General features: G+C 54.4%; 1 protein-coding gene across 1 annotated transcript; it reads left to right on the forward strand.

Moving 5' to 3' along the window:
* TRARG1 (trafficking regulator of GLUT4 (SLC2A4) 1) lies at positions 1–13,009 on the forward strand. Its single transcript, XM_032848463.1, has 3 exons — positions 1–468; positions 10,934–11,066; positions 12,708–13,009. Exons 1-3 carry the CDS (start codon positions 82–84, stop codon positions 12,719–12,721), a joined length of 534 nt encoding a protein of 177 aa, XP_032704354.1. The 5' UTR covers positions 1–81; the 3' UTR covers positions 12,722–13,009.
* Positions 13,010–13,986: the final 977 nt, after the last annotated feature.

The following is a 13,986-nucleotide window of genomic DNA, read 5'->3' on the forward strand; positions in this document are numbered from 1 at the left end:
GGCTGAGGAATGGCGTGCTGAGCTCCCTCTGCAGCCGAGCGTCTCAGCCTGAAGCTGGAGCAACCCCAGACCCAAGCCAACATGGCCAACCCGGGGCAGTCTCAGTTTCCCTCAGCCCAGGAGCCAGGCACCACCTCAACCCTGGACCTGCCGGAGATGGAGAAGCTCCTCACGAAGGTGGAAGGCAAGGATGACAAGCCCCTGATGCTGTCCACGTCCCTCTCGGGGGCCCTGGACCTGGAGCAGAATGGCCACGGCCTACCCTTCAAGGTGGTATCGGAGGGGCGCCCCGAAGCCACACTCCCCTGGTCGGCCTCTCGGGCCAGCTCTAGGCGGGCGTCCTCCATTGCCACGGCTTCCTCTGCCCAAGACCAAGAGGTCCCCAAAGATTACCTCATCCTTGCCATCGCCTCCTGCTTCTGCCCCGTGTGGCCTCTCAATCTGATTCCCCTCATCTTTTCCATCATGGTAAGTGTGGCTCTCCGTTCCAGGGCTCAGTGGGTGCCAGACCCTCTGCCTGGGGTGTGCAGAACAGAGAGTTGGGGGCGGGGGCTTGGGGGAATGCTCCCTTTCTCACCAGGCCTACTACCCCTCCTGCTGGAGAGGGGGCCGGGGCCAGGAGACCTTCTGTTCGCTGTCCTCCCTCCTCTCTGTTCTGCGTTGCAGCGACTTTGCACATACCCTCCTGGGGAGGGGACCCCCAGGAACCACCCCGAGCTAAACTCAATGCAGTAGACAGGTGGCCAAGTTAGGGGGCTGGCCTTTTGCTGGGGGTGTCATCCCGAGTGGGGCTGTGGGTCGGTAGAGGTTGGGGCCAGCGTGGGGTCTCAGGACCCCGAGCTCTCTGGAGGGGAGCCAGCTGCCTCCACCCCTCACCCCAGGCCACCTGGGTATTCCAGTGGCCTTTGCCAGAGCTGGTTTCCAAGAGCCGGCCGTGACTTCCCTGCCACGTGCACGGGGCCCTGGGGCCGGGCTCCCCCAAGGCTGCTCCTTCAGGGAGCTGGGGGGGGGGCTGTTTTTGCTGGGGCCCTCTGCGCCTTGGCGCTCACACTGATTCCAGCATCTGTCTTGAGTCTGTTTTTAGATTGGGGAGGTCTGGGCCGTGGGGGTAAAATGTGTGTCAGAGGGCATGGCCGGCCCTGCCTAGGAGCAAGTGGGCTAGTCTTCGCTTCTCATACACTTAAGTGCCTCGTAGGGTTCTGAGTAGACTATCTTAGCTTGTCCCCAAACCAAGCTATTTGGATAGAGCTGCTTATAGAAGATCACCAGAAAATGTCCGTGGATGTTGGCAAGTGACTTGAGTTCCAGGTTCCAGGAAGAGGAGGGAGGGAGGGGGTATGAGAGAGAAAGCCCAGGCAGGCAATGGCTTCCAGAAGGTAAAAAGAAAGCAGTAGTAAACTCCCAGTCCCGGGCTGCTAAGGGCTGAGGGACAGGGCGGGGAGATGCTTTCTGCTTCCCTCTGGAGTGACACCCCTGCTGAGTCATTTATCATCAAGTCCTTAGGACCTGGGGTCACTCCTGCTGCCCGCCCCCTCCACCCAGGGCTGTCTTCTGAGAAAGAGCCTGTTTCTGAGAAAGAGGCCTGGTGTCCAGCTGGGGATGCCTTCCCTGATTCCCCGTCAAATCTAGCTCCACCTGCCAGGATGTCAGGGGACCCCAGTGGCATTCCTGAGACTTGGGGTGGGCACAAGAGCCAGGGCTGAACAGGGGCCGGAGGTGGGGGTTCTTTGAGGCGTTTCCTGTGCTGCCTGCTGCCCTTGGGAGGCAGCTGGGGGCAGAACCAGATCCCAGGGGTGCAGCCGGGACCTCTGGGCAGGGCCAACCTCTTAGTTACAGGGAGAAGCCCCAGGAGGGGAGACAGGCTTCGGGGAGGGAAACCACACAAGGACCCAGGAGAGAAGAGTTGCTGGAATCCATCTCCTTGTTGGGGAGGCAGTGTGCAGGCTGGATAGACGCTGCCTTTGTCAAAGGCGCCTGGGTCCCAGACTGAGACCACCGAGCCCACTCCCAGCACAATTCTACAGCCTTCTCAGTTTCCTGAGTCAGTTCTGAAGGTCACTGGGCCAGGGGTGGGGATCTGGTGCTAGGTCAGAACCAGACACTATCACCAATTCCCAGGAACCTCAAGTCCAGTGGGGAGAAACTTGGAAACAGATCCTATAACACATTGTAAGAAGTGCTCCTGCTAGACCAAATCACAGCATATCCTGGGGCCTCAGGCAAGTCACTGAAATCTCTCTTCTCAGTATTCCCATCTGCAAAATGGGTGTCATATAACACCTACATTAGAGAGCTGTGTGAGGGTAAAGGGAGATGAACCACACAAAGAGCTTGAGGAAAGGGCTCTTACACCATAGCAATAAACTGAATGGTATCTAAGTGTCTCCCTGGCCGGGGGTGGGAAGCCATCATGGCTTTTGGGGGGTTTTCTTAGAGCTTTGACCTATAATACACATTTTATACTATTCAAAGTGTACAATTCAAAGATTTTCACAGATCCACGCTACCATAACCACAGTCTGTTTCAGAACATTTTCTTCACCTCCAGAAAAGCTCCACACCTTTTTTTTTTTTTTTTTAATCACTCCATCTCTCCCTTGATCCCTCTCAGACCTGACAAACCACTAAGCTTTCTATCTGTATGGATTCGTCTCTTCTGGACAGTTCATACCAATGGAATCATACAACGTGTGGTCCTCTGGGACCAGTGGCAAGCTTCTCCTGGCATTTACATCACAAGGTCTGGAGCCAGAGAGAGGTGTGGTCAGGCTTCCATTGTGGTGGAGAGGCTGGTGTGGGGTAAGAGAAAGGATGGAAGGGGCTCCTCTGAGCCTGGCAGCTGGGAGAAGGAACTTTTGCAGGAGCACTAGGTGAGAGATGAAGAGGTCTGGACCAAGACCCTGTCAAAGGGCAGTAAGAGTTTCTGGAAACCCAAGAGTTGTTAACAAAGACCATACATTTATTAATTCAGTCAATCACTCACTTGACTGGCAAGTTGCTTGTTTGGAGGCGACTAAATGGTAGAGAATGATTGGGTGCCCCATTAACGAACACACCTCTTTTACCAATGAGGCGCCATGTTAGGCATTTAGGAAGATGGATGACATGGTGTATTTGACATGGCCTATGGATGCAAGAGTATGGTGATGGAGGGAGGTGGGCAGGGACTCACTCTGGGAATTTAAGTTTTATCCTAGTGGCTCCGGGGAGCCCCTGAAAAATTTTAAGCAGAGGCGTGATGTGGTCTGTTCATATTTTAAAACCAACACCCAACTGCGCTGGGGGAAATGAGCTTGAGTTGGTAGGACTGGGAGCATGGAGACCCCATAGGAGGCTCTTGAAATTCTAGGAGGGCTGATGAAGGTATGGACCAAGCAATGGCTTAGGAAGGAGGGCACTGATGAGAGAATTGTTGAAGTGAAAGTAGCAGCACTTTCTTCACAGTCCTGGTTACCCAGCTCCTGGGGACTGTGGCATTTAAGGGGTGGGCAGAGGGAAGGGGACAGGAAAGAGTTTTGAAAAGATTTCAGGGGGTGGGAGGCAAACTAGAGGAGAGGGGGAGACACCCATGGAGGAGCGAGTTTGAAAGGAGGAGGGATGGTCCAATGCAGTGCAGAGGTCAGATCCAATAAGGAGTGTCCACTGGTTGGGCCATTTACAGACCCCCGGTGACCCTGGTGATGGACAGCATTAGGCAAAAAGGAGAGAGGTGACTGATGACATTCATGAAGAGTGTAGAGATGGGATCTCGAAGAAGGACCTTGTTCCTGGGAGCCTGCAGGGAATGTCATGATGGCAGAAGGAGATAGAAACACTCAAAGGAAAAGGAGCTGGTTCATGCTATATGGGCTCCATGCCACCAGGGATATGGAGGACAAGGCCATTTGCTGAGAAAGAAGGAGCTGGTGACAGAGGAGAGGAGAGGTGACAAGGGACGGAGAGGCTGGAGGGCTCTGCTGAGGCTGCACCCCATGGGTCTGAGTTGTTATCAGCCTGTGTAGTGGTGCATTTTTTTCTCCAGCTATCAGTACAGAGTCACAGATGGGACACTGGCCCACCTGAGGCTGGAGATAGCAGGGTTGCCATGAGGGTAGACCCACCAGCATAGAACGATGCTGGTGAGTGGGGGCAGAGGTGGCACACTCAAGGATCAGGCTGGACTGGGACAGCATGAGGCTGGGAAGTTAGTGATGACCTTGGAGGAGAGGGAGGGGTCACAGGTTGAGGCTCCAAGAAGTCGAAGGACAGCTGCTGTGTGAGAGAGGCATGAGAGAGATGCCAGGGGCTGAGGTTTCAGCAGAGGGATCGTGTGGGGTGGTGGTGAAGTGGAGTACAGTTGTGGAAATGAATTTCCAAAGAGAACCATGAGAAGCCAGGAGATAGGAGCCTAAGGGAGCCCCGTGGTAAGGGCTAATTATTCTCATTTAACACATGAGACAACAGTGACACTACAGCAGTGCCTTGCCCACTGTCACTCAACTGGTAAGAGGCATGTCAGCTGGATGCTGACTCTAGTGTTGTCTCCATGACCCTGCCCTCCATCTACCTCTAGGGACAAGGATGGTGTGTACCTCCCAGGAAAGTCAAACCTTTGGGGCATTTGTGCAGGAAGGGCAGAATCCATTTCCTTCCTTCTTTCTGTTCACTCTCCCCACCTGACCCCCACGACCCCAGCTGTCCTTCTCCACCCCTACTGACTCTGTCAGTAGGAGGCTAATGGGCCAGCAGTGTCCCTCCCACTGTGGCTTAGACAGGGCCTCAACCCGAGGGGCTGGGATCCCAGATATCCAGACCCAGACCTGCTCCGCACAGCAGCCTCCAATGAGCCTCCCAAGGTGGCCAGGTCAGGGCTGCCTTCATCCATTCCACTCCTGGGTCAGGCTGAGAAATGGCCATATTCCCAATGCCAGCAAGGTCTCCTGTCCACCAAAGGAGCTGGACCCCAGGATTTTATCTGACAACAGTGCTTAAAGCAGCATCAGATAGACCTGTGTGTGTGGGTCCCAGGCCGTGTGACCATGTCCAAGTCCCTCAACCCCCTTCTGTAGCCTCAGTTGTCTCATCTGTAAAATAGGTGTCATAAGACCATCGACCCCATAAATCTGTTGGGAGGATTAACTGGGTTAAAATGTGTGAAAACACCCAGCACAGAGTCTGCCACATAGAAAAGGGCAGTGGTTACTGTTATCATTAACACCAAACAAAACTTTTTAGTCTCAGAGCAAAGGGTAGATCCCCAGTGGCCAACAAATTCTGACTTTAGCCAGTCTGGGGGAGACTGGAGTGCCAGCCTTCATGCCACTACTGGGGGGAGGAGCAGCCCAGTCTGTGGTTTTGGTGGAAGCCTCAGAGAAACCCCTTCTCTGTTGATTCCTCCTGCCGTATGCAGGAGTGCGGAAGAGGTTCAGAGTGGCTCAACACTCCCTTTCTCGGGCATTCTGGGTGACCTGGTTATTTAACTGACCTGTGTCAGTCTCCCTTTCATGCATTCATGCCTTCATCCAGCAAGAGCGCTGAGCCCCAACCAGTACTGATCAGCTGGCATGCAGATGCGAGGCTGAGAATATTGACATACTTCTCAATGGGTTGGCAAACAGCAGCTGTCTCCAAGTACTAAGCATCCCCAAACACTCCCACCCACCACATAGCAGCTGCCCCAACTCCTTCTCCAGGACAACACTCCCCCACATGGCCTCCAGCAACTATAGTCAGGCATTCCAGTAAGAATTGCATTGTCGTAGAGAGAGGGACATGAATGGTGCATGGAGAAGCACAATCCTTGGCTTTGAACAGCTGGGATTTGCTCCATCTCTGTGGAAGGACAAATAGCTCATCAGCAATCAGCTGACCACATCTTGTCAGATGTCAGCAGGTCTCCGCAGACCTGCTGGGGCTTGGCCTGAGCCTCATGGGGGGTGGAAGCTCTTTCCCAATAAGTTCTGTTGCCATCCTCCCCTGGCTGGTTTCACCCCCTGGCAGCTCTCCCCAGAACCTTCCCTACCCCATCCGCTTCCTTCCCCAGTCCTACCAGCTCTCTCGGACTTTTTTCAATGCCTTTCCTCACTGATCTATTAACCCGAATTCATTTTCTCCCTTACCATTCCCACAACCATTGCAATCACAAATGATCTATTAATTCACAGTCATTTACAACCATTACTGCAATTATCATTGTGTCTTCAACTTGAGCCATTTTGTAGAAGGGGAAGAGGATGCCACTAAGTGGGGTTTGAAATGCAGCTGGTAATTTACTCATTAAAAGTAATGAAGGGTCTTCTTCCATCCCGGAGGTCGAGGGACAGGTTTTTTCATCTGGGAACTAATGGGGGGACTTCGGAAAAGAGTGTCGGCTGGTGGTGAGTAACTTCTAGATATAAAAGTGGGGCTCTACTCTTCAAGGCAGCTATTCTCTCCATTTTACAGATCAGAAAACTAAGATTTACAGAAGAGATGTGAGGTTTATGTGGACAGCGTATGACCCATAATGTGTATGACCAAACAAGGCAGGTGCAGTCAAGTCTACCTTGGTCATCTGGCCATTCCCAGTGCATCTTCCTCAACGTTGTCCCTCCGGCTCAAAGGAACAGGCATGACTGGGATGCACAGGCTGATGGCTCTGTGGATAAAGTAGAGGGATTGGGTTTAGAGTGGCTGAAAAATTCATCTCTCCCTCTCGCTTCCCCTCCTCACCTCTCCTACCCAAGCAACCACACGTATGCCTCTCTCCACAGTCCTGAATCGTTGCCCCATGCACAACGATTTCTCTGGCAAGTGAGGAGAAGGACTCATCACAAACCCTGTGTCCCTCCTCACTGAGTGCCATGCTTACAGCTGAGAATGAGTCTCTTGGTAATGATTCAAGGTAGCCCCAGCATTTCTAAGGCCGAACTTCCTGGAAATTCCTGAAGCCTGTCTGTATGTTGCTCCTTCTTCTTCCCAAGAGGAAGGTGTTTCCTTGGTGTTGAAGTCCTTCGTTCGGTGACCTGGGCTGGCCATGCAGAGAGCTGGAGGTGGCATGGGTTAGTGGGTGGGGCCAATACCCAGATAACAGATATCTTTTTTTTGGAAAAGATTTTATTTATTTATTTGACAGATCACAAGTAGGCAGAGAGGCAGGCAGAGAGAGAGAGGAGGAAGCAGGCTCTCCGAGGAGCAGAGAGCCTGATGCGGGACTCAATCCCAGGACCCTGGGGTCATGACCTGAGCCAAAGGCAGAGGCTTTAACCCACTGAGCCACCCAGGCGCCCCCAGATAACAGATATCTTTCCTCGGGTACCCATTGCCTTCATTTCACTCATGAATCTTCTATTAACTTGGCCCATTCCACTGGCTAAGTTCAGTAGTGAGAAAACAGCCTCTCCTCATACTCTTTTTCTCTTCTTTTATTCTTTACTTCCTCACATACTTACTGAAGGCCTCTTAGGGCCAGTCCCTAGGTTACGTAAGAGGGACACCAAGCTTGAGGCTGAACGGTCCCTGTCTTCAAATCTAGGGAAAGAGACCGACACAAGAACTGATGACACAAGGTGGGAAGGGAGGAAAAGAGCATGGTGTAAGATGCTACGGGAGCCCCAAGGAGGGGCTGATTAATTGCTTGTGGGCACGAAGTAAAGTTTTGCTGGAGGTGACTCTTGAAAGGTGAGAAAGAGCTGCTGAGGTAGCAACATGAAAATGAGGAAAGGAAATTCCAGCAGAGGAAAGGCATTCCAGCAGAGAGAGCAGTCCATGAAAAGGTACTGAGGCATAAAAATGTGTCCCTTTGGGGACATTTGGCCAGCTCAGTTGGTAGGGCATGCGACTCTTAATCTCAGGGTCATAAGTTCAAGCTCCATGTTGGGCAAAGAGTTCACTTAAAAAAAATTCTAAAAATTAAAAAAAGTAGGAAATAATTAATTTTAAAAATATATCCATTTTATGCGGAGCCGTGCGACCAGGCTGATGGCTGTTGAGAAGAGGTTGGCTGGGGGCAAGGCTGTTGCTGAGAGCCTCATGAGGACGAGGCTGGTGCAGTCTCCAGATGAACTCTGTTGTGGGAGTGGGCTGGGGCAGTGGAGTCAGCTGGAGAGGTAGGGACAGGCTTGAGGGACATTAGAAAGGTCAGGAATTCATGCGTGATTATATTTGAGGATGAGGAGAGAGAAGAAGCCCCTCATCCAGGGTCATGCAGTTGGGACAGCTGGGATGGTGGGGACAGGCCCCCAGGAGGTCTGGCTCTGAAACCTGTGTCCCTCCCTAGGCTGCCCTTTTAGGGAGCTGGGAGGCTGCACCTGCTCCTTGTTAGGTCTTTGCCAGGTCCAGGTTCACCTGTGAGTCTCAGGATGGGCTCCGGCCCGAGCCCCGCCCATGCCTCAAGCCAGACCCACCTTCTCTTTCACATTTCACTGGACGACACTTGCCCATTGTCACTGGGCACCCCGAGGTCCAGAGGCGTGGACGCTCACAACTTTCTGCCCAGACCCACCTACAGACCTGTTGAGGTGTGACACCACCTGTACCCACATTTGTCCAGTCTCCAAGGACAGCAGCGCTCTCCTCTGCTCACTGCAGTTCAGCCCTGTGCTCAAGTTCAGATCTCCCTCGGCTGCCCTGGGACATTGGGGCACCCGTCACTTCTTGGTCTTTTCAGCCTCTCCCTCTGACTGGATCTTTTTCTCTCCTATTTTTTTCTTTTTTAATATTTTATTTATTTACTTGACAGAGAGAGATGGCGAGAGAGGGAACACAAGCAGAGGGAGTGGGAGACACAGACTCCCCACTGAGCAGGGAGCCCGATGCAGGGCTCCATCCCAGGACCCCGGGATCATGACCTGAGCAGAAGGCAGACGCTTAACGACTGAGCCACCCGGGGCCCCTCTCCTGTTTTGATGAAATCGTTTATAGAGTCACCCGGTCGTAGCCCCCCCACCAATGCCTACAAAAATCCAGATTCCATTTTGTGATAGCCAGGGCCCTTCCTGACCTTGCCGTTCTCCCCTTCTTCAGTTGCTTCTCTCCCATCAGAAGCCCTCAAAGGATAGAGAGGATGTGGACAGGTGGTTGAGGGGAGCAGGAAGGCGGGCAGGAGAGTTGCACCAGCAGGTGCTCAGACTTGGAGGGGTTCAGACTGGCTGAGTCCAGAGGTTGTGGAAGGGAAGAGTAGAGGATAAAATCCGGAAGTGTAAAGCTAACCCGGACTCAGACTGTTCTGGGAACGGTGGGGGGCCATGGAAGATGCTGGGCAGGGTCACAGGCTAAGCCATCGTCATCTCCTTGAACTCATGCATCAGCTCCCGACTCTCCACCTCTTCTCTGATCCCACCCCATGACCGCATGCCAGGGGCCTAGCACGGGGTCTGGCATAAATCTCTGTGGAGTGGAATGGTGGTGTAGGGAGCAGCATGGAGATGAAGAGAGCATAGAGCTGGGGCATGGATCTTCAGGAGGCTGCTGTGCTTGAGTGAGAAGTGCCACGGACCCAGGGCAGGTGCAAGGCAGCTGGGGAGGACTGCAGTGAAACTGACCGGGAAAGGAAACTTATCGGTAGGGTGGCAAGGGACAGGTATTGTGACCGAGTGGTTGGACTCCAGGCTGTGGCCGGTAACGGGGCAAGTGGGCAGAGGAGCACAAGTCCAGGAGCAGATCTGAGGCGAAGCGAATCTGATGGCATCAAACAGTGTGGCAGGAGGTGGCTCTGTCCTGGGAGGTGCTTGGACAGGGAGACATGGGGTGCGGTGGGGGTTGGTTAGGTTTCTGTGAGGAGAAAAGGACAGGACCTGGGAGACAGGGTTGCCCTCCTGAAGAGAACAGTGAGGGGAAGGGTATCTTCCCTGAACTTCAGCCTCTTTAAAAGTGGGCAACACTGGCAACCGCACGGGATGGTTCTGAGCCTCAATGAGATTGTTCAGGTACAGTCCTTAGCAAGCTGCCGGGCACAAACTAAGCACTCAATAAATCATCGTCACCACCAACACCGCCACCATCATCAAGGGACTCCACTATATTCTGATGAGAAGTCAGGACCCTCCAATAACTGGAAAATAAAATAACCAAATAAGTGGCCTAAGACCCCGAAAGCAGTCATACATTTAGGGAACTCCTGCCTGAAGGTCATAGGCCAGCCCTGGCCAGCAGGTTGACTCCTGAACCGGGATGGGCAGGGGTGTGTGTGGGACCTCCATGGACATGCTTAGGACACAGCCCCTACTGAGCCACTCCAGGATCTCCCAAGATCTTTTCTGGCCATTCCCCCGCTCATCTACCTGCTTTCACCAAAATTAAATAAGGCTGAGAAAAACTGAGCTCACTGAGAAAGAGTGAAGATTCAGATGGGCCCCCGTAAAGCCTGGCATGGCTCCCCACACACCCTCGCTTCTCAAGTTCAAACCTTTCAGATTGTGGAAGTCAGCTCGGTTGAACAAGGATGTGATTCCTGGGTGGAAACTAGGAGGAAGGAGGATCAATGATGCTTTTTTCCTGGTGTGGAAGAGGGGAGTCACAGAGGAAAGGAGGCAGGCACATTGGACCCCAGAAAAACCCAACAGGCCTCCTTAGTGTGGCCATAGCAGTGAGCCTTAGACAGGGGCCCAGGGAGGCCTGGCCTATCTGCTCCCGCCTGCTCAGCATGGCCTAGCCCCGGCCCACCCTCCCAGGCCCTCGGGCTCCATCATGCCACCCGTCACCCTGCCCACTCACCGTCCTCAGAGCAAGTGCCCTGCACTGCTTGATTCTGCTTCCAGCCAGGGGCAGGCTCGGCGGGGTGTTCCCAAAAGGGGTGTGAGCCTCCTGAGTCCAGGCCAGTTCTGCGGGAGAAGCCTGCCTTCCATCCCCAAGGTGGGTGCTGGAAGAGAGGCCGCAATGGAGGCTGGGTGGGTTCTGGAGGCCAAGGCAAGGGGTGCCCCCACCCCAGTCTGCTGGGAACAGCCTTCCTTAGGTCTTTGCCACCCTCTCTCTGCAGTCCCGAAGTAGCGTGCAACAGGGGGACCTGGACGGCGCCCGGAGGCTGGGCCGCCTGGCCCGGCTGCTCAGTATCACCTTCATCATCATGGGGATCATTATCATCATCGTGGCCGTGACTGTCAATTTCACAGGTGAGATCCAGCCGCGTGGAGCTCAGCGAGCCAGCTTGCCTGGGGTGAGGACCACGGAAGGGTGCAGCCCAGCTCCCTGGGGAGGGGGCAGTGGAAACGGTGTAAGAGCCTGTAGGGGACACAGGCTGATCCTCTCTGAGAAGCGACCCCATCCCTGGCAGGACCCAGATGAGTGGGACGGGTTTCTGCCTTGCCTTATGCCCGGAACATTAGGAAAGGGTGTGCAAAGAGCCCAGGCCTGGGAACCAGAGGTGGCCAGCTCCTATCCCAGCTCAGAGGGCTTTGGGTCCTGGGCCAGAGTTGTGTCTGGCTGAGCCTTGAGAGTGTCACCCAAGATATGGCTGTGATGAATGGTGGTGAATGGTGGACTTTCCCTGCAAGCATTCCTGTTGAGACGGCCAGCAGGGACCAGACATAAACAATGCATGTCGTGGAATTTGGCAGTAACCCTCTTGTGAGCCCCCAGAGCTGGCCCAGGGAAGTTAACCAAGCAGGGGCACCCTTTCCAAAGGAAACTCTCAGCGGCTCAATGGGCCAGTGTGGCTCTGAGGGTCTGGGCTCTGTGGGGCAGCGCTGTCCTTTTGCCTCCCTGCATGCACCCGCCTTGTGAGGACCCCAAGCCTCTCTGCCTCTTGCACTGGTCAGTCTAAGCTCTTCCCCTAAAGACTTTGCTGCTCCAGACATGCTGCGTGGACCAGCGGCAGTGGCTGCTGAGCCCAGGAAAGGGTCAGAAATGCAGAGTCTCAGGCCCTGGCCCAGAGCCACTGAATCAGAATCTGCATTTCTTTTTTTTTTTTTTTTAAGATTTTATTTATTTATTTGACAGACAGAGATCACAAGTAGGCAGAGAGGCAGGCAGAGAGAGAGGAGGAAGCAGGCTCCCTGCAGAGCAGAGAGCCCGATGCGGGGCTCGATCCCAGGACCCTGGGATCATGACCTGAGCCAAAGGCAGAGGCTTCAACCCACTGAGCCACCCAGGTGCCCCCAGAATCTGCATTTCAATAAGATTCCCAGTCCTGTCCTTAAAGGAGGCACTGATCTGGAACCCAGAGTTCCAGGAAAGCCTGGGATTCAGCGGTTGGGTCACGGGCAAATTTGGCCACTTTGGAGAGGGGAGAAGAGGTCAGGTCTGTAATCAGCTTGCCCTGGGTTTAAAACCCACATCCCCCACTGTCCAAGTGTCTGAAATGAAGCTTCTTCCTGGGTCTCTGGGGGCCTGGCGGCGGGGCTGCTACGTGGGGTGGGGGAACCCGCCAGTGCGGGCATTAGCTCAGGAGCCCCCTCTCTGGGCCTCAGTCTCCTCCTTGTCACGCTCGCCACAACTTTGTCCACAGCCAATGAATGACCCCTGCTGAACTCAAACTGGCAAAGGGAATGGCTTTTTAAGCGATTTAAGGAATTTTTAAAAATTCAGGCCTCGATGGTTCTCGGTTTGGTGGGGGGGGGGGTGTCCCGTGGTACGTGAACCCCTAGCAAAGGCTGCCTCCTTGCCACAAGCAGGAGCTCTTTTCCACCAAGAGACCCCGATCAGGCAACCCTGGTGCTGTTTCCCACCCGGAAACAAAACCCCAAATCCTCCAAACAATGGCTTGAAGGCCTGTTCTGAGCTCCGCGCTGCCACGACGGCTCTTCTCGTTATAGTGCAGAAGAAATGAAACGGACCAGGGCGCTGCGCTGGCGGAGGCGGCCCTGGGCAGCCCCAGGTCTCCACGCTCCCGCGCCCCCTCTCCCGCGGGAGGACAGGACAGGGACGTCCATGCACTCCCAAAGCACCGACTTGGAGGGAAGCCCCCAGGCCTCCCCACTGTCAGCCCACCTCAGATGCGAAAAAGCGCCAAGAATGATTAATGGGGTTTAATCTCCTGGACACGGCCCTGTATTGGCCTCCGTGCTCTGGCTGGTTTCTCATCCCCACCGTCTCCCGCGATCCACCACACCACATACACTGCCTGTTGGAGGGGGAACCAGCCCTGCAGAGGAGACGGAGACGAGAGGGACCGGACCGTGGCAGGAGAGAAGCTGCACACTCCCTACTCCCGTGTCTGAGGACCTGGAGTCAAGATCTGGGACTTGCTCTTTTGTACTTTTCTTTGGGGTGGGGGGACAGGGTGTAAAAAGAGTTATTTGCATGCCTCGTGCCACATGCTTGCTGCGATCCCAGCTCAGGGGCTCAGCTGCTGCTCCGCGTCCATCCTGGGACTCCCTTGGGCACCCAAGATGAGCAGTTGTCTGGACAGAGTTGTCAGCTACGTGCATGACAGGTGGCAACACCAAGAGGTAGGCTGGTGAAGACAGGATCAGGAACTGCAGGACCCACAGACATCTCCAGCTTTTCAGTCTCAGGCTCATCTCTGCTGAGAACTCCTGTCCCAACATGTCTCCCAGGATGACCCAGTCTGCCTCTTGTTCCCTCGCTCCCTGTGCAGCTGCCTGGGGCCTGACCCCAGCCCCGCTCAGCCAGGAGAGGAGGAGCCTGGATCTGAGCTCCCTTCCTGCCACGTCCTCCCTGATGGTCCAGGCTGCACACTTGGGGCCCCATGCGGCGGGGCTCAGGTGGGGTCTGGGACCCGGCTCCCAGCCTAGCAGCACCTGACACTCTCTGTGCCTTATTTACCCTGAGCCCCTGGCCATCCACAAAGCACGAAACTTTCTCTTGGGTGGGGGGAGGAGGTTGGGGCCACCTCTAGGGGAAGGACTTCCCCGGAGCTCCCAGGCTGTAAACAGGGGAGTGGGCCAGAGGGTTTTTTTTTTTTTTTTTAAAGATTTTATTTATTTATTTGACAGAGAGAGATCACAAGTAGGCAGAGAGGCCGGCAGAGAGAGTGAGAGGGAAGCAGGCTCCCTGCTGAGCAAAGAGCCTGATTCGGGACCTGATCCCAGGACCCTGAGATCATGACCTGAGCCGAAGGCAGCGGCTTAA

Source organism: Lontra canadensis, unplaced genomic scaffold, assembly GCF_010015895.1.
Source record: "Lontra canadensis isolate GAN:19392208 unplaced genomic scaffold, GSC_riverotter_1.0 scaffold204, whole genome shotgun sequence".
In the NCBI taxonomy this organism is placed as follows: Eukaryota; Metazoa; Chordata; class Mammalia; order Carnivora; family Mustelidae; genus Lontra; species Lontra canadensis.

Bases quoted from the DNA above. Each gene is read 5' to 3' on its own strand.
- TRARG1 (XM_032848463.1), top strand. From the start codon at position 82: ATGGCCAACCCGGGGCAGTCTCAGTTTCCCTCAGCCCAGGAGCCAGGC. The intron at 469-10,933 runs GTAAGTGTGGCT...CTCTCTCTGCAG, and splicing joins CCCTCATCTTTTCCATCATG to TCCCGAAGTAGCGTGCAACA.